This window comes from Gossypium arboreum, chromosome 6 (genome assembly GCF_025698485.1).
Source record: "Gossypium arboreum isolate Shixiya-1 chromosome 6, ASM2569848v2, whole genome shotgun sequence".
Lineage (NCBI taxonomy): Eukaryota > Viridiplantae > Streptophyta > Magnoliopsida > Malvales > Malvaceae > Gossypium > Gossypium arboreum.
The window spans coordinates 43,703,189-43,720,886 of NC_069075.1; the positions used below are offsets into that span (position 1 = coordinate 43,703,189).

Here is a 17,698-nt window from a genome sequence, read left to right on the forward strand (position 1 = left end):
GTTAGTGGTTCCGAAACCACTATTTCGACTAGGCCCAAAATCGGGCTATTACAAAGGAAGTATCGTATGAGTCGATATGATGATTGTCACTCTCATTGGTGATAGAAAGATAAATAGAGAGGGTTTCAACCAAGATAGTAATCTCTTGGCCCATGACGGAAGAAGTGATATATTGAATTAGGTGGGTGTTCGGGTCATGTTTAAGTTTAGCGTTGGAGTAAAATGCCCGAACAAGGTTGTCATAGCAAGGACCCCTAATTGGAGACATTTGAGTCAACCCCAATTGGGGAGTTGGTAGAGGTATTTGAATTGAAGGGTATTCACCAAAAATTTTAGATTAACCAGATGGGAGATTTGAACTACACGGGTTGCAAAATAGGTGTTAAATTTTTTGAGGGCATCAATATCTTCGAAACATTCAATTATCGAAGGATAATCTAAGGGAGCGGAATATGACTCACCTTTAGCATGTTTAGGTGCAGAACGCTTACGGGATGTATGGGGAGGCATTTTATCTAAAGGATGTGTAGACTAAGGGTTAAAGGGTCGGTTTAAAAAGTGTACTTGTAGAAGAAAATAGTAATACGAACAATTGATATTCCCAATAACAGCATATGCAAATTTAAAAAATTGATACATGTGATGAATTATGATTTTTTTAATGAAACCCTAAAAAATAGCATACAAATGCTATACAAATATACCTAAAAGGACTAAGCCCTAACTATGTTCTTCTAAGACTAGTATAAGTAAAAAATAAAAATTTGAAAAAGGAGATTTTAGGGTTTACCTTAAAAATGTGGGAAATGAGGAAAATATGGAGACTTTTGGTAAAAATATTGTTGAAATAAAGTGGGACGCACATGGGAGATGAGATTAAGTAGAAAAAATGAGGAAAAATGGTGAAATGTGGGGTTGGAGAAGTGGGGACCGAAAATGGGGGGTGGGATTTAAGAAGAAGATGGTAGTTTAAAAAAAAAAAGGGTTCTCTGTAAAAAAAAACACTGTTGGGGCATATATATGTCTGCATCTACTGATACTTGTCCACTTCTATTGGTAGAAGTTGACAAGTTTCGATAGAAGTAAACTTTTATCGATATCTCATGAACATAAACCCAAAAAATACCACTTTGGCACAATTCTACCGATACATCCTTATGTACTACCGAAATAACAAATAAGAAAATAAAAAAATACATGGGAAAAGGTACAAAACCAAATAGAGAGCATATGTAAAATCATATAATACCATGTTTAAACAAATATCTACAAGAAAATCAAGAAAACATGCCTGAATGCAATAAAAAAGTGAAAAATACATTTACTAATATTCTCAAATTTTGATCTATGATTTAAAATACTATCTAACTTAATTATATCACATAGTAACAACATTTCAACATGCAAAAAAAAAAAAAAAAGAGAAACAAGAAATTTACAAGTTTACAAGTATAGTCGAGTAATGTACACAAAGCATGCATAGAACAAAACAAATGTCCAAGAATGTCAAAAAGATTATACCAGAAGCTTATGAAGGCATGTTTATTAGTCCTAAATCTCCCTTAATTATCCAAAATCTCTTCTTATCTAAAGGCTTTGTAAAAATATCGGCTAGTTGATGCAAAGTATCTACAAACTCTAGTACTATGTCACCTCTTTGCACATGATCTCTAATGAAATGATCTCTTATTTCTATGTGCTTTGTTCTAGAGTGTTGGATGGATTTTTGGTTAAGCAATTAGCACTAGTGTTATCACACCTTATAGGAATGTGATCCATATTAATTCCATAGTCAACTAATTATTGTTTCATCCCAAGAATTTGATCACAACAACTGCCTACCGCAACATATTCCGCTTCAGTTGTGGACAAAGCTACACTATTTTTTTTCTTAGAGAACCAAGAAACAAGCATGTTTCCCAGGAATTGATATGTTTTGGAAGTGCTTTTTCTATCTGACTTGCATCCTCCAAAATTCATATCGGAGTAAGCATGCAAACTAATGATGAATCTTTAGGATACCAAAGTCTTAGGTTTGGAGTGTCCTTAAGGTACCTAAAGATTCTTTTAATGGCTTGTAAATGTGACTCTTTAAGAGATGATTGAAAATGAGAGCATAAACAAACACTAAACATTATATCTAGTCTACTTGTGGTAAAATAAAGCAATGATCCTATCATAGACCTATAAAGTTTAGTGTCAACACATTTACCTCATTTATCTTTATCAAGCTTTGTTGAAGTGCTCCTTGGTGTTGATTGAGGCTTCAAGCTCTTTATCTTAAACTTCTTGAGAATTTCCTTGATATATTTGGCTTGATTGATGAAGATGCCATTTTGATTTTGATTGATTTGGAGCCCCAAAAAGAAGTTGAGTTCACCCATCATGCTCACATCAAATTCACCTTGCACAATCTTAGAAAATTCTTGACAAAGAAGTTCATTTGTAGCACCAAATATAATATCATCAACATAAATTTTTACTACTAAAATATTTTTGTCTTTAGTTTTTATGAACAATGTGGTGTCTACTTTGCCTCTTTTAAAGCCATTTTCAATTAAAAATTTGGAAAGCCTTTCTTACCAAGCTCTAGGAGCTTGCTTCAAACCATATAGAGCTTTGGACAATTTGAAAACATGATTTGGAAAATTTGGATTTTTAAAACTAAGAGGTTGTTCAACATAAACTTCTTCATTTATGAAATCCTTTAAAAATGCACTTTTGACATCCATTTGAAAAAGTTTGAAATTGTTTGAACATGCAAAAGCTAATAAACATCCTAATGGCTTCTAAACAAGCTATTAGTGCATAAGTTTCATCATAGTCTATACCTTCCTCTTAGCTATATCCATTGGCAACTAATCAAGCCTTGTTTCTAACAATGTTTCCATTTTCATCAAGTTTATTTCAAAAGACTGATTTAGTTCCTATAGTTGGATGATCACTAGGTCTATAAACTAAAATTCATACTTGATTTTTTTCAAATTGATTTAATTCTTCTTGCATAGCCATTATCTAAAACTCATCATTTAAAGCATCATCAATGTTTTTAGGTTCTATGCTGAAATGAATGTAACATAATTACAAGTATTTCTAATTGAAGATCTAGTAATCTCCCCTTTAGATGGATCATCAATGACGTGTCCATCCTTAACATATCAAAGCTCTCTTGGGTGGCTAGATTCTTTTTCAACGTGAGTTGGTTCTTGGAGTTCATCAATTTTGAGTTCTTGGACCAACTTACTTACGTCTTGATCTTCATGTGATCCTTGATTTTGCTCAACTTGATATATTTCTACATCATCAAAATCAATAGATTCCTTTCCAGAAGGATAGTTAGATTCATCAAAAATAACATGTATAGATTCTTCTACACCAAGGGTTCTCTTGTTAAAATTTCTATAAGCTTCAGAATTTGTGGAATAACCAAGAAAAATACCTTTATCACTTTTGGAATCAAATTTTCCTAAATTTTCTTATCCAGTATTCAAAACAAGACATTTGCAACCAAAAGGATGAAAGCGGTTTATGTTAGGCTTTCTTCCTTTAAAAAAGTTCGTAAAGAGTTTTCTTCAAAATAGACCTAACCATAGCTCTATTTATAATATAGAAAGAAGCGTTTATGGCTTCTAACCAAAAATATATTGGCAAATTATTTTCACATAACATGATTCTAGCCATTTCTTCTAAGGTCCTATTTTTCCTCTAACAACTCCATTTTGTTAAGAGATTCTAGGTGCCGAAAAATTGTGACTAGTGCCATTTTCATTACAAAAATTATCAAAGTCAAGGTTTTCATATTCGTTTCCATGATCACTTCTTACACTTGAAATTTAGTATCCCACTTGGTTTTGAATCATTTTGCAAAAAGTAATAAATTTTTCTAAAGCTTCATCTTTTGAAAACAAAAAGAAAACCCATGTATATCTAAAATAGTCATCAATAACAACAAATTCATATTGTTTACCTTTTAAACTCATAGTTCTATTTGGTCCAAAAAGGTCAATATGAATAAGTTGGACTATTTTAGATGTACAAACTATATTTTTAGATTTAAAAGATGCACTCCTATGTTTACCTTTAGCTTATGCATCACATACTTTATCAAAGTCAACAGAAAAGTTAGGCATGCCAACAACAAGTTTATTTTTAATAAGCTTTGAAATAACACTCATTCTTGCATGTCATAATCTTTTATGCCATATCCAACATACATTTTTATTATGGGCCATAAAACAAATATTAGAGGAAGATAAGTCATCAAGATGCACCATAAAAATATTATCTACCCTATGTCCTACAAAAAGAATCCTATTATTTACAATATCTACAACTTTGCACCCATTAGACTCAAATATTACTTTGAATCCCTTGTCACAAAGTTGACTAATGCTAAGGAGGTTATGCTTAAGACAATTGACATAAAACACATTTTAATAAGAGTGGAAGAATTTATACCTATAGAACCAATACCTTCAATAAGCCGTTTGGAGTTATCACCAAATGCGACTTCTCCTCCATTCTTTGGCATTAGTTCCATGAAATGGCTTTTGTCACTAGTCACGTGTCTAAAGCATCCACTATCAAGGTACCATGAGTTCTTCTTAGAGTTGCTTGCCTTGAAGCAATACTCTTCCTCCTACAAACACAAAGTTAAACTTTGAATTTTGGTACCAAAACTTTCTTGGGTCCATTAGCATTAATTTTAAAAAATTTTGTCCCCTTAAGAATGCACTTCTTTAAACCATCCTTATTTTGAGATGTGTTTAATTCTTTTGGAATCTATACACTTTTTGTGACACCCCGTACCCGAGACCGTCGCCGGAGTCGGACACGAGGGGTTAACGGGCTTAATCCACTTACTTGCACAGTTCATTTTAAAAATTTCCAGACAGCCGGCTAACTGTGTCACTGTCACCTTAAAAATCATATCTTGAGTTCCACAACTCGAAAATCAGTTTTGTGATTTTTAACTGAAACTAGACTCATATATGAATCTAAAAATTTTTTTCTAGAATTTTTGGTTGGGCCAATTAGTACAGTTTATTAGTTAAAGTCCCCCATGTTACAGGGATCGACTACACTGACCTTTGCGCATTACGACTTGGATATCTCCCTGTACAGGGCTTCAATACTGATGTCGTTTGTTTCTACAGAAACTATACTCAAAAAGGAATCTGTACATATATGGAATGACTTCTAATTATCTCTGGTCAATTTATAATGAATTTCCAAAGTCGGAACAGGGGCTCCAGAAGCCGTTCTGGCCCTGTCTCACGAAAACTTAAATATCTCTTAACATACTGTTCATATGATTGTTTCGTTACTTTCCTATGAAAATAGACTCGTCAAGGTTCGTTTACATAATTTATTCACTATTTAATTCCATTCCTAATATTTTTAGTGATTTTTCACATCTGCGTCACTGCAGCTGTCAGCATCTGTCTTTAAGGTAGGCTTTACGTATTTCATAGTTTCCATGATTCAACTAGCCCTTTAACATAAATAGCACAAAATATGATCATGATTAACCATCCCAATGGCTAATCGTTTCCAAACATTTCCATACCTCTTAATGAACAACATACAATGATTATAATACCATGCCCAAAGTATACTTAAGCCATTTTCGCATGGCTATCCAAATTTACACAAAACCGAAAGGTACATGACCTACAACAAAAGGGTAGTCCTATACATGCCATTTCAAAGTTCAACCAAAAGTATACCAAAAGGAGCTTTGATAGTGTGGGCGACTTCGACTTCAAAATCCCGAGTCCGATAGCTGAAGAACCAAAATCTAAAAAACAGAGATCAAAGAAACGGAGTAAGCATTAAATGCTTAGTAAGTTTTGAGCAAAGAATTTAGACACAACCAAAGTATAGCATTCATGTAGCTAAACAGATAATTTCATATGCACAAATTTTCAATATCATACTTACTTCACATTACCAACCCTTATATTCATACACAAAGATCAACTTAGCCAAAGGCGGTAGCTCATTTATCAATCGAGCGAATACTTATTTGTAAGGGCTCAACTAATTCAAAGCACATACAAAACATACCTCATTGTTGGGATTTTACAAGCGTATTAACTGAAATTTTTACAGCAAGATCATTCATTCCCGAATCACGTACCTTCGGAATTTAACCGGATATAGCTACTCGTTCAAATGTCTTCGGGACATAGCCCGATTATAGTAACTCGCACAAATACCTTCGGGACTTAACCCGGATTTAGTAACTCACACAAATGCCTTCGGATCTTAGTCCGGATATAGTCACTTAGCACAAAGCCTTCGGGACTTAGCCCGGACATCATTCGAATAACCATGCACATTTATCAATAAATCATGACACATTCATATTTCATTTTCATTAGCAAAACTCAAACACAAGACACTTATCACACTTGCAATTTCGGCTCAATAGCCACACACAAAGAGCATGATCTAATCAAATCATAATCTAAGTTCCATTACTCGAAAACTTACCTTAGATGTGGTCGAGCGACTTCAACAGCTATTCGATCACTTTTTCCTTTCCCTTATCCAACTGTGGTCCTCTAAGCTCTTGAGCTAATTCAAACAAATTTAACTTATTAAAGTCTCATTTTGCTAGCTTATGGCCGAATATGACAAGGAGTTTGATAGGTCATATGGCCACCTTTTAGCTCAAATACACAATGATCATACGCATTTCTAATCACATCAAGCAATTTAATACAATTCATTCGAACATCAAAAGAGAAGCTCAGGGTACTTAGCCCATATATACATTAGACATTAAAGTCCCATATGTACGAAATCATGAATCGAATTTAACATATTAGCTAATATTCCCCTTAGCTGAATTTTCTAAGTCAAGATAAGGCCATCCATATGCTTACCTATGGCCGAACATACACATTAACTCATGTACTCATTCATGTGGCCGAACATACACATCTATGCTAAGGCCGATTGCCACACTTAATACGTTCTACAAGTATGGTCACTTGTATTGACTAAACACCATTTTGTTTCAAGTTCAAAACTTGGCTAGTACACATATATACACTATTAAAGCATCCTCTCCCTTTCCATCAATTCAACACATGCATTACTCATTAATATACAAAATTGTATTCGGTCTTGGCACACAACTTGCTAGCCGATTCTTCTCCATATATCAACTAATGCACATGTGTGCTCATTTGTTAGACTCTACTTCATCTAACAACAACCATATTTTTTCCCCACTTTCTACCATGGCCGAATGCATCACAACACCATACTATTTCGATTTTTGGTCATGGTTAAACAAAGAACTTAATGTCTCACTCAAAAAAAATGTTAAAAAGAAGATTCAAGAGTCATCAATCCACCATCACATGCATCATTACAAAGCTTCATTTTTAGCATGTAAATGACATCAACACCAAGCAAGAATGATGCATCCATGGTCGAGTGTCATTTCCATCACCTAGCAAGATTTAGACCATGGGCTAGGTAGAACTCAAGCTAACAACTAAAACATGCATGCATCTCATAGAACATCATCAAACATACCTTAGACTAGTTACATGCATGGCCGAACCTCTTCAACCTTTCTCCTTCCTTCCTCCTTAAAATTTTCGGCCAAGGATGAACCAAAGGATGAATACTTTTTTTTTTCGTTTTTCTTTCCTTCAACTCACGGCAATGGGGGCATGGATGAGACCATTTCCTTTTTTCTTCATCACTCCTCCCTTTCATTAATTTAATTACCATGCTCATTATTTTATTTTTCCTTACATACATCACTAACCTAACATGTTTGTGACATGTTTCCACCCATAGCATGGCCGGCCACTATGCTTCAATTTGGCTAATTTGACATGCAAGGACAAGCACTTTCCTACATGTATTAATAGGCCATTTTGAACACTTGCCTAGCATATTTCTAAATTGTCTCACATAAGTCCCTACTAATAAATTCCACATACACTGACCAAATTAAAGTATGGAACTATCACACAAGCATTTACGCACATCATAAACACAGAATATAACCTTTAATTATTTATAAGACTCGGTTTCGTGGTCCCGAAACCACTTTCTGACTAGGGTCAATTTTGGGCTGTCACACTTTTAGTGAGTTTGCTCCTCGATGTGAGCTTCCTTAAAGAACATACTTGTCTATCATGCCACTTTTTCTGACAATGTGTGCATAAGAGTGAGGCATCATAAATATAGCTTGGTTTCTCAAGGAAATTTTTAAATTTTCTCTCTTTGTAAATTTACAAAACCTTAGCCTCTCTTGTCAAATAAGGCTCTTTGAGGTTCAAGCATATCATTTAGTTTTTGATGCCCCATATGAAACATAGAAAAAGAATTATACATGTTCTTATTCTTTAAAATCAGATCATCAATTTGAGCTTGCATATCATTAAATTTCTTTTCTATTTCCTTTTAGCTATGATTAGATACTTATTTTTCTCATTTAATTTTGAAATCATTATCTTATATTTGAATTTCATAGTTTTAAAATCTATAGCTAATTTATTAAAGGCATTTTGTAATTCTTCAAATATATATTCATTTAATTCACTAGAATTTAGGTTTACCTTTGGTTCTTCAATAGCCATAAGACATATTAGAAACTTCATTATCCTCATCACTATCGGATGAATTGCTATCACTCCAAGTTGCTATCATGACTTTCTTCTTTTGATTTAATGCCCCTTTCTTCTTAAATTATGAGCAATCAAATTTAATGTGACCCAACTTTTTGCACTCATAGCAAATGATTGGGTCCTTTTTTTCCTTTTTTCTTGGTTCGCCCTTGATGATGTCTCTTCTTGGGAATCTTTTAACTTTGTTGAACTTCATGAATTTTTTGAATTTCTTTGCAAACATAGTCATCTCCTCCTTATCACCATAAAGTCTTCATCCTTCTCACAAGTTGTTGATTTGAAAGCAAGTCCTACTTTCTTTGGAACTTCTTTGATTTCTTGTGCATTATGGTTGATTTTTATTTCATATGTCAAAAAGGAACCGATGAGCTTATCAATGGAGAGTGAGCTGAGATCCTTTGATTCTTCTGTTATCATCACTTTAGCTTTCCAAGACATTGGGAGACTATTCAACATTTTCTTCACCATCTCCTTATTAGGATAGATCTTTCCAAAGGCTTTAAGACTATTAATAATATGAGTGAAGTGATCGAACATCTTATTGATTCCTTCTTCCGATTTTTCCTTAAACAACTCATAATCAAGGGTGAGAAGGCTTATCTTGGATTCCTTAACTCTACCTATCCCTTCATGGGTGACTTCAAGCTTGTCTCATATTTCTTTTGCATTGTCACACAAGGAGACTCTATCATACTCATTTGGACTAAGAGCACAAAATAAAGTGTGCATAGCTTTTGCATTTAATTACATCTTCTTGATATCATTCTCATCCACTCATTCTCTTTCTTTGGGACAATAACATCATCGACCCTCTTTATTGGAATGGATGGTCCATTTGTAATTATCCTCCAATCTTCATAGTCGTTAGCTTAAATGAATAACTTCATTCTTTTTCTCCAATATGAGTAGTTGGTGCCATAGAATAAAGGAGGCCTCATGGTGGAATGCCCTTTTCCAAATATGGTGGAATTTTGCTCCAATGCCATTAAGCAAACTTCTTGACTTATGGCTTCCATCTTGGATATCTTGAAGATCTTCTTTCTTGGTGGTAAAATCGTCTCTAGAGTTCTAGCTTTGATACCAATTATTGATATCGAAATACACTAAGGGGGTGAATTGGTGTATTAAAACGTTTTTTGGGAACGAGCAAAAATAAAACGACTCAAGTATTTATAGTGGTTCAGCCTCAATTGCCTACATCTACTACCTTAGCTTTCCTCAACTAAGGATTTCACAAATCCACTAGATTTGAACCTTTAAAGATAAGGTTTAACCTTACAAATCCCTATCTTTTTAAAGGTAAGATAAAATCACTTCCCCTTAAGGTTTTCTACCTAAAACCTTAAGTAACACCTCACAAATGAGAGAAAAATAATGATGAACAAGATGGTACCTCTAAAAGGTAGATAATCAACAATTAAGCACTCTCACACAAAGTTACAACACTTGAAAAAATGATAGAAAAATTAACCCACAAGTATATACAAGAAATATTTAGTAAAAGATTGAGAAAGATTGGAAAATTGAGTTCTTGGAAGTTAGGTACTTGTTTCTTGTCTTTCTTTTCTTCAATGGGGAGCCTTGACCTTGTATTTAAGTTCTTTAACAACCTTGTGGACGTTTGTAGCCGTTGAAACAAAATGGAGTCATTACAGCCATAAAAAAAAGTATTAAATGCAGTTTGTAGCTTTATTGTATCGGTAGAAGGAAACTTGTATTGGTAGAAGTCTTTCCAAAATATGACCATTGGGCTCATTCTATCGGTATAAGTTCTCTTGTATGGGTAGAACTCTAAGGGTTTCATTTGGTATCAGTAGAACCCATCAGAGTGTCGGTAGAAGTGCAGGGGCAGCTGTACTTTGGCTACTGACTTGACTCTTTTCGGTAGAAGTCTTCAAGGTATTGGTAGCACTTTGGTTGTATGGGTAGAACAAACCAGGGTATGGGCAGAAGTCCCAGGCCAAAACTACCTTGCACACTAGAGTGCGTTCTACCCATAGAAGTCTGGGTTATATCGATAAAACCCTAAGTTGTATCGGTAGAATTCTGTAGCCTTTTCAAGATCTTTCCATCTTGAGTTCTATCGATACTTGTCCACCTAAGTATTGGTAAAAGTGCTTCAAACTTCCAAAACTCATTAAAAAATAAGCAATTCAAGGCTTCTTAACAATTTATTTTGTCCAACACTTTGAAAATAATTTTAAGAACTTATAAAACTCATTAAAAAATAAGCAATTCAAGGCTTCCTACCATTTTTGAACTAACCAACAAAAAAAAAACAATGAAAGCCATTGAAACAAACTCAATAAAAAGATATGAAAGGTTGGATTTTTAATTAAATAGAGTTGAAAGACAAACAACTAATAGTAAAGTAAAAAAGCAAGAACAATAAAGATGTGACTTTTAATGGATGAAAAAAAAACTAAAGCAGCATTAAACTATGGATTAAAATATGATAACAAGCAAGTTCAAGGTACTAAATATGTAAATAACCCTAGGCTATAGTAATAATTAACTTAACTACCTAAGAAAATGTTAAGAACTCAAATAAATTGCAAAAAGAATAAGTTCTACGCTATGGAGAGACTAAACCTTAAAAAAGATTAAGAGAAAAACTAAGAGAAACTGTCTTAAACTTGTGTCTAAAATGGCTCTCTCTCCAATCAATATTTTGGCCTTTTTTAGCAAATATCAGACCCAATTTTTTGACCAAATTGCCCCTGAGTGTGTGTTTTTTATTGGGGACATGTTGGATAAGGACTACCCTTTTGGTCATTTTTTGTCTCCCTTCGACAGTGATATCATGATACCCAGAGCCTGGTATCGTGATATCATCTGTAGCCTTGAAATGGGAGGGTCTCTGGGAGCTAGGTATCATAACGTTTGTAACTGGTATAATAATAAATATAGCCATGAAAGTTTACACATTTTGTTAATTTAATTCTAATTGAACAAATTTATCCCGCATCATTTGTGTAAATGTGTAAACATTGATGTTGAATTTGTTGAATTTTTTTAGAATTAAGGTCAAAATAAATATTGAAGGTTCAATTTATTATTACACTAATTAAAATTATGTACAATTAACGAAAGATATTAACTTCGTAATTTATTGTTCTAATCACTCATTTTTAAAATTGATAAAATTAAATTATTTCAATTTTTTAAAAATAATTTTTCAATTTGGAAATTGAAACAGCGGAAATATATATATATATATATATTTACTTAATTAAATCAAGAGTTCTTTTTTCCTTAAGGCTTCTTTTATTTTTATATATATATATATATGTTATAGATTTAAAATTTATTTATGTGACGTAATCCTGTCCGAAACTATTAATTTTCATATTACCGTACTTTCTTTCATTTACAATAATATAAAAGGCAGCCTCGGGGATCTCCCAATTTTGCTTGCATTTTTGGTTCCCAATGTCAAACCTCAACTCTTAAAATTAATTTTGTTTTTCTTTTTGCCGCCACCACCATTAAAATCCTTATTCTTCTTCTTCTTATTCGCTTCTTCTTTGTCTTTGCCCAACGCGCTTTCATTTGTTCTCTCTTCCTTCAAACTCTGTTTTTTTACTTTTAATGTACAAATTATGAAATTATTATTACCACTATCTGCAAACACTAATTCAGTTTAGTTTCTTAGACACGAAGGCCAATGTTTCAAATGATCAAACATCACCCATATTTCCACCATATTAAAAGCTCGGTCTTTGGCTTTATGTTTTTGTTACCCACTTCACTTTTTGCTCTTTCCCTTCTTCTTCTTTTAGCTTGCAATGGCTTCTCTGTTTTTTATATTTATCTCCCTGGTTATCTCAAATCTTCACCGGAACCCATCAAATTGTTGCCTGAGAACCTTTCCGGCGACAAAACGGTGGCAAAGTTGGTGTCTTCAGTGATGTATGCCTTGAAAGAAGAGAATCCACCTGGTGTTTTAAAGACCCATTTATCTCTTGCTAAAAAACCAAACTTTTCAATGGTTCCTATTGGCAAGGCTTCAGTTGTTAAGCCAAAGCAGGCTGGTTTAAGCCGTCAGATATTGAGAACACTGGACTCAGGGACAAAGCCGAAAGGGTTTTTTTCCTCTAAAGTTAAGACCTTTTTCTGGAATTCAAAGTGTAAGTCTCGGTTCTTCATGACTTGGATTTCACCTATCGAGTCTTTAAGTGATAGAGAATTGCTTGCTATTGAGAGTGTGTTTAAATTTCACCCCAAAGCTTGTTTAGTCATCGTCTCAAATTCATTGGATTCCAAAAAGGGAAGTGTTGTTTTGAAGCCCTTTTCAGATATGGGGTTCAAGTTGATTGCTGTTCACCCTGATTTCGATTATATTTTCAAGAACACTTATGCTGAAACATGGTTTAATCGATTAAAGAAAGGAAATATTAATCCTGGTGAAGTTTCTTTGGGTCAAAACCTTTCGAATTTGCTTAGACTTGCTTTGTTGTACAAGTATGGTGGTGTTTATTTAGATACTGATGTTCTAGTTTTAAAGAGTATCAATCGTTTAAGAAATGTAATCAGTGCTCAATCTATCAACCCCGAAACCAAGAACTGGAGCCGATTGAACAATGCCGTGCTGATTTTTGATCAAAACCATCCATTGTTGTTCAAATTCATTCAAGAATTTGCACTCACTTTCGATGGAAACCGATGGGGTCACAATGGACCTTACTTAGTTTCGAGAGTGGTTGAGAGGGTCACTGGCCGCCCGGGGCTTAACTTCACGGTGTTGCCACCGTCGGCGTTTTATCCGGTCGATTGGACCCGGATTCGAAGCCTGTTTCAGGGGCCTCAAAACGAGACTCACTCGAATTGGTTGAAGCTTAAGCTCGGGCAGATTCGAAGGCAAAGCTATGCAATTCATCTTTGGAATAGACAAAGCAAGCAAGTTAAAGTTCAAGAAGGAAGCATCATTCATCATATTATATCAGATTGCTGCATCTTCTGCAACTCCTTAAAATCAAAGTTTTAAAAGTATATAGAATAAGGATCATATGCCACATTTTCTATCTTCCAAGTGTTTATCATGTTATAGTTATATGCAGATTATATATACTTTTTTAGGCTAAATTTCTTTTCATTTCACCATATAATAATGAAAAAAGTTTTGAAGTAAAAATATTATGAAAATTATTTTATTAAGAGTTGGATTATATTTTGTCTTTTTATTCAAAAATGGATAAATTAGTTCCCACATGTTAGATTAATGAGCAAATTATTTTTTGTTAAAATTTAATCCATGAAGTTTGCATGAGGTGTACACACTACATGTACTTGTTTAGTTATTTTGTCAATTACGTTTAGTTGTTAACATATAAATAGATGATTTTTTAACCAAAAAAAAGAAGAAGAGAGAGATTAATGTATTTTTGATTTAATGTATAAAAATTAATTTTTTTATTTAAGTAAAATGGATAAAATATAATTTAACTTTTAATATAAAGATCTCTATAATAATTTTAAGAAAATTTCTCCATAAACTTTTGTTTTTACTAATTAAATTCAATGTGTGAATAAGAAAAGATCATTCTTTTCAACATCGACAATAATTGAGACATATGTTGCATTATTGCATTATATAGGTTGAGTCCTATACCGATGGAGAAAATTCAAAGAAAAAAAAAGGAGAGTATCTTCATAAACTTTGTTCCTACCTATTAATTTCAATCTTTGAATATGGCGTTAAAATCGTTTTGTTCATGTAAATAGTACTTTCATGGATGATACGAGGGAATCAAACAATAATTGAGACTTGGGTAGTTTGATTGGCTGAAGAAGATATATATAATGGTGGAGGTCAGTTCTTGAAAAATAAAGCTTCGAAAGTGATTTCTCAGCTTCCAAATAATGTAAGCACTCAATCATTCACCTTATTACTACAGATATGTCAATTGTAACTATCATCCTTATCTATTTTCGGAAAATCATGGAGGATTAAATTGATGGATTTTTTATTATTAATTGGTCAAATTTAAATCTTAATTTTAGAATGAATTATTTTTGTTAATGATATATATATTTTAGAAAGATAAAAGTATTATTGAAGCTTTTATATTAAATTTTGGATTGCATTTACTCTCTTTACTAAAAAAAGAAGTAAATTAATTTTTATACATTATATCAAAGAACAAATTAGTTATTTTATTAAAAATTCATTCATTTCTATTGTACATGGCGTGCAACATGTACATCATATTGATATATAGGAATCGGTCTTTAACAATATAAATTGATTTAATTTTTAACAAAATGACCAAGTTGCTCTTTAATCTAATGTACAATGATTAAATTGCTCATTTTTAAGTAGATGTATCAAAATACAGTCTAACTCTTAATATAAGGACATTCATAATACTTTTACCTCTATTAAAGATTGATAGAAGTTAAACTATAATCTCAAAATTTTTGATATGTTAAATTTTCCATTAAGCTGATAATTCATTGGGGTTAATGATATTAACTAAAATTTAAGACTTAAAATACTATTCTTTACTAAAAAACTAATAAAATTAATATAAAAATGATCTTTTACCAATTGAAGCGATATTATATCAACTCTTTGATGGGCAAGTTAATTTTGGACCAGTAACCACAACGATTGAAAAGGAAAACTAGATCAAAAAATAAACTCATTATATAAATGGATGAAAATATGAATTTAATGATATTTCAAACATCAACTAAAATAAAAATAACAAAAAAAGAACCCCTTATTTAATCGATTTCAGCACGAAGTAACTGGAAACATATAATATTCAGCAACTATATAATTTAAATTATATGTTTATGATGTATATAATATAGTATTGGGTGAAGTCAATGTGTTGAGCAAAATGGTTGCTAGCATCAAATGGGTTTGCGTCCATGAACATGAAGTACTGACATTATAATTTATTTTGTTTGAGGGTCATGGAATCTTTATTTAAACTGTGTTGTGACCCCAAGTTCCATAGGTTTTAGGGAAGTTGGGACATGCAAATCAAGTGATTTATCTACATGTTAGAACGGCCTTTGAGTTGGTTTAAAGGGAAAAACTTGTTGCATGGATTTGTCTCGTAAGCATGATACTAATTGGTTTCTCTTTCTCAGCAATAAAATATGGATTCAGTTCTCAACAATTGTATATAAATCCGGACAATCGCTTTTTACAAATCATAAGATTCCTATGCTCCAAATTTAGATTAACCATTTAGCTTATGTCTTGATAATCAGTTTATAAAATCGGCTTGCATGGATATTAGAATTCAACTTGTAAAAATATAATCTTTATTTTAAAGTGGAGTTGGTTCTTGAATCCTCAATGAAATGTGTTGTTTTATTCGGAGGTTTCATCTCCTATAAGGAGTGTTTTGGTTGATGTAGATACGATTTATAAGCTCACGAAAAAGATGTTGGTATTGTTAGAAATATTAATTATGCAAATTACACCTGCGAGGGTCGTATGATTAATATTTCTAACAATACTAATATATCTTCTGTGAGCTTACAGATCGTATCTATATCAATCAAAATGCTTTTCTTGGGAGACAAAACTTCCCAAATAAGACAATACCTTCCGTTGAGTGTCCCAAACCTAACTTTCCTCAACAATATCCTTTATAAATTAATCACGATTCTATTTTATTATAATCTTATCCAATCTATAAATAGATTAGCTATGAACACATGTTTACTTTTTTTAAAAAATATCCCTTAAATATCACATGGAAACACAAAGAAAGTATCTTTATATATCCCCTCCACTTTGAACATTGATGGCTTTTGCATGTGCGTTTTCTTTGTTTATTTCTTGGCTGCTAACATAAACTTCTCTCATTGAACAAAATATATTTCAGCTTCTTGTCTTATATCATCACTAATTAATGGTCTATTCACTGATTATACATATATTAATATATTAAGATTAATGTTAATCCAAAGTTAATCATGATTATGAGATTGCGAAGAAAAGAGACATTTTGATTGCAAAAGGTGACACATGCATGAAAATTGATCATAATTAATGTAATTTCATCAGTTCGTATATAGATAAAGGATAGAGATGATTAATTGTGTTTGGCTCGTGTAGATAGATAGAAGTTTCAGTTATTCCAACCTAAATTTATATTTATTAATAATGTACATTATATATTTAACAATAAAATTATAAATATTATTATAGTGAAATATACAATTTTTTAAATTTTTAAAGAATTATTTTGAATAATAAAGTTATATTTTCGAGCTACATAAATTATTAATTAATTTACAACTTACACATAATAAAAAAAATTAGTGAGAGTTAATTGCAACAAAAGAAAAACAAAGTATAGGATAATTAACTATACTAATAATTTTTCATAAAAATCTATATTAAATTGACAATTATTTCAAGCGAGGAAGCTACAGAAGGTAAAGGAAAAATATAAAAATCGGCGCCTATATATTTGATTTTAGATCTATCTATGCAGGGTACCAAAAGTGCTTTTTCAGACATGCATCTAGACAGGCAAACGGAGTTGCCCACGTGTTGGCTATAGAAGGCTTGAGAAGGGAAGAAATCACTTATCTGTTTAATGTAGTTCCCCATTTTGTAGCAGATTCGGTGGATGCAGATTGGCGATGGACGAATCCGCCTGACTAGAGTGTTAAACTAGATTTATTTGACTAATTGTTTTTGTGAAAAATAAAATAAAATAAAATAAAATAAAATAAAGAACATACAGATTTTTACGTGGAAGCCCTTTCGGAAAAAAACCACGGGCAGAAGAGAAGAAAATTTACTATGTCGAATTCGAATCGTTACAAGAGGAATAGACTATGTCTATTTATAGGCTTGTAAAGCCATATTCTAATAACACTGAAACACCTTATTCTAATCAATATCAAATAGATGGAATTTAATAAGGTTTAAAAAACTTTATTTATTCTTCTTTTATTTTATTTTACCACTGTATTTTATTTAAATAAGGATTCGAGTCACTTAATTCTAACAATCTCCACCTTGACACGAATTCTCAATGAACAAGTTCTTCATTGCGAAC

The 17,698-nt window shown here is 32.3% G+C and overlaps 1 protein-coding gene across 1 annotated transcript; it reads left to right on the plus strand.

Moving 5' to 3' along the window:
* Positions 1–12,048: 12,048 nt before the first annotated feature.
* On the plus strand, positions 12,049–13,828 carry LOC108485691 (uncharacterized). The gene has a single exon (XM_017789545.2). The coding sequence runs from the start codon at positions 12,328–12,330 to the stop codon at positions 13,645–13,647; it is 1,320 nt and encodes a 439-aa protein (XP_017645034.1). The 5' UTR covers positions 12,049–12,327; the 3' UTR covers positions 13,648–13,828.
* Positions 13,829–17,698: the final 3,870 nt, after the last annotated feature.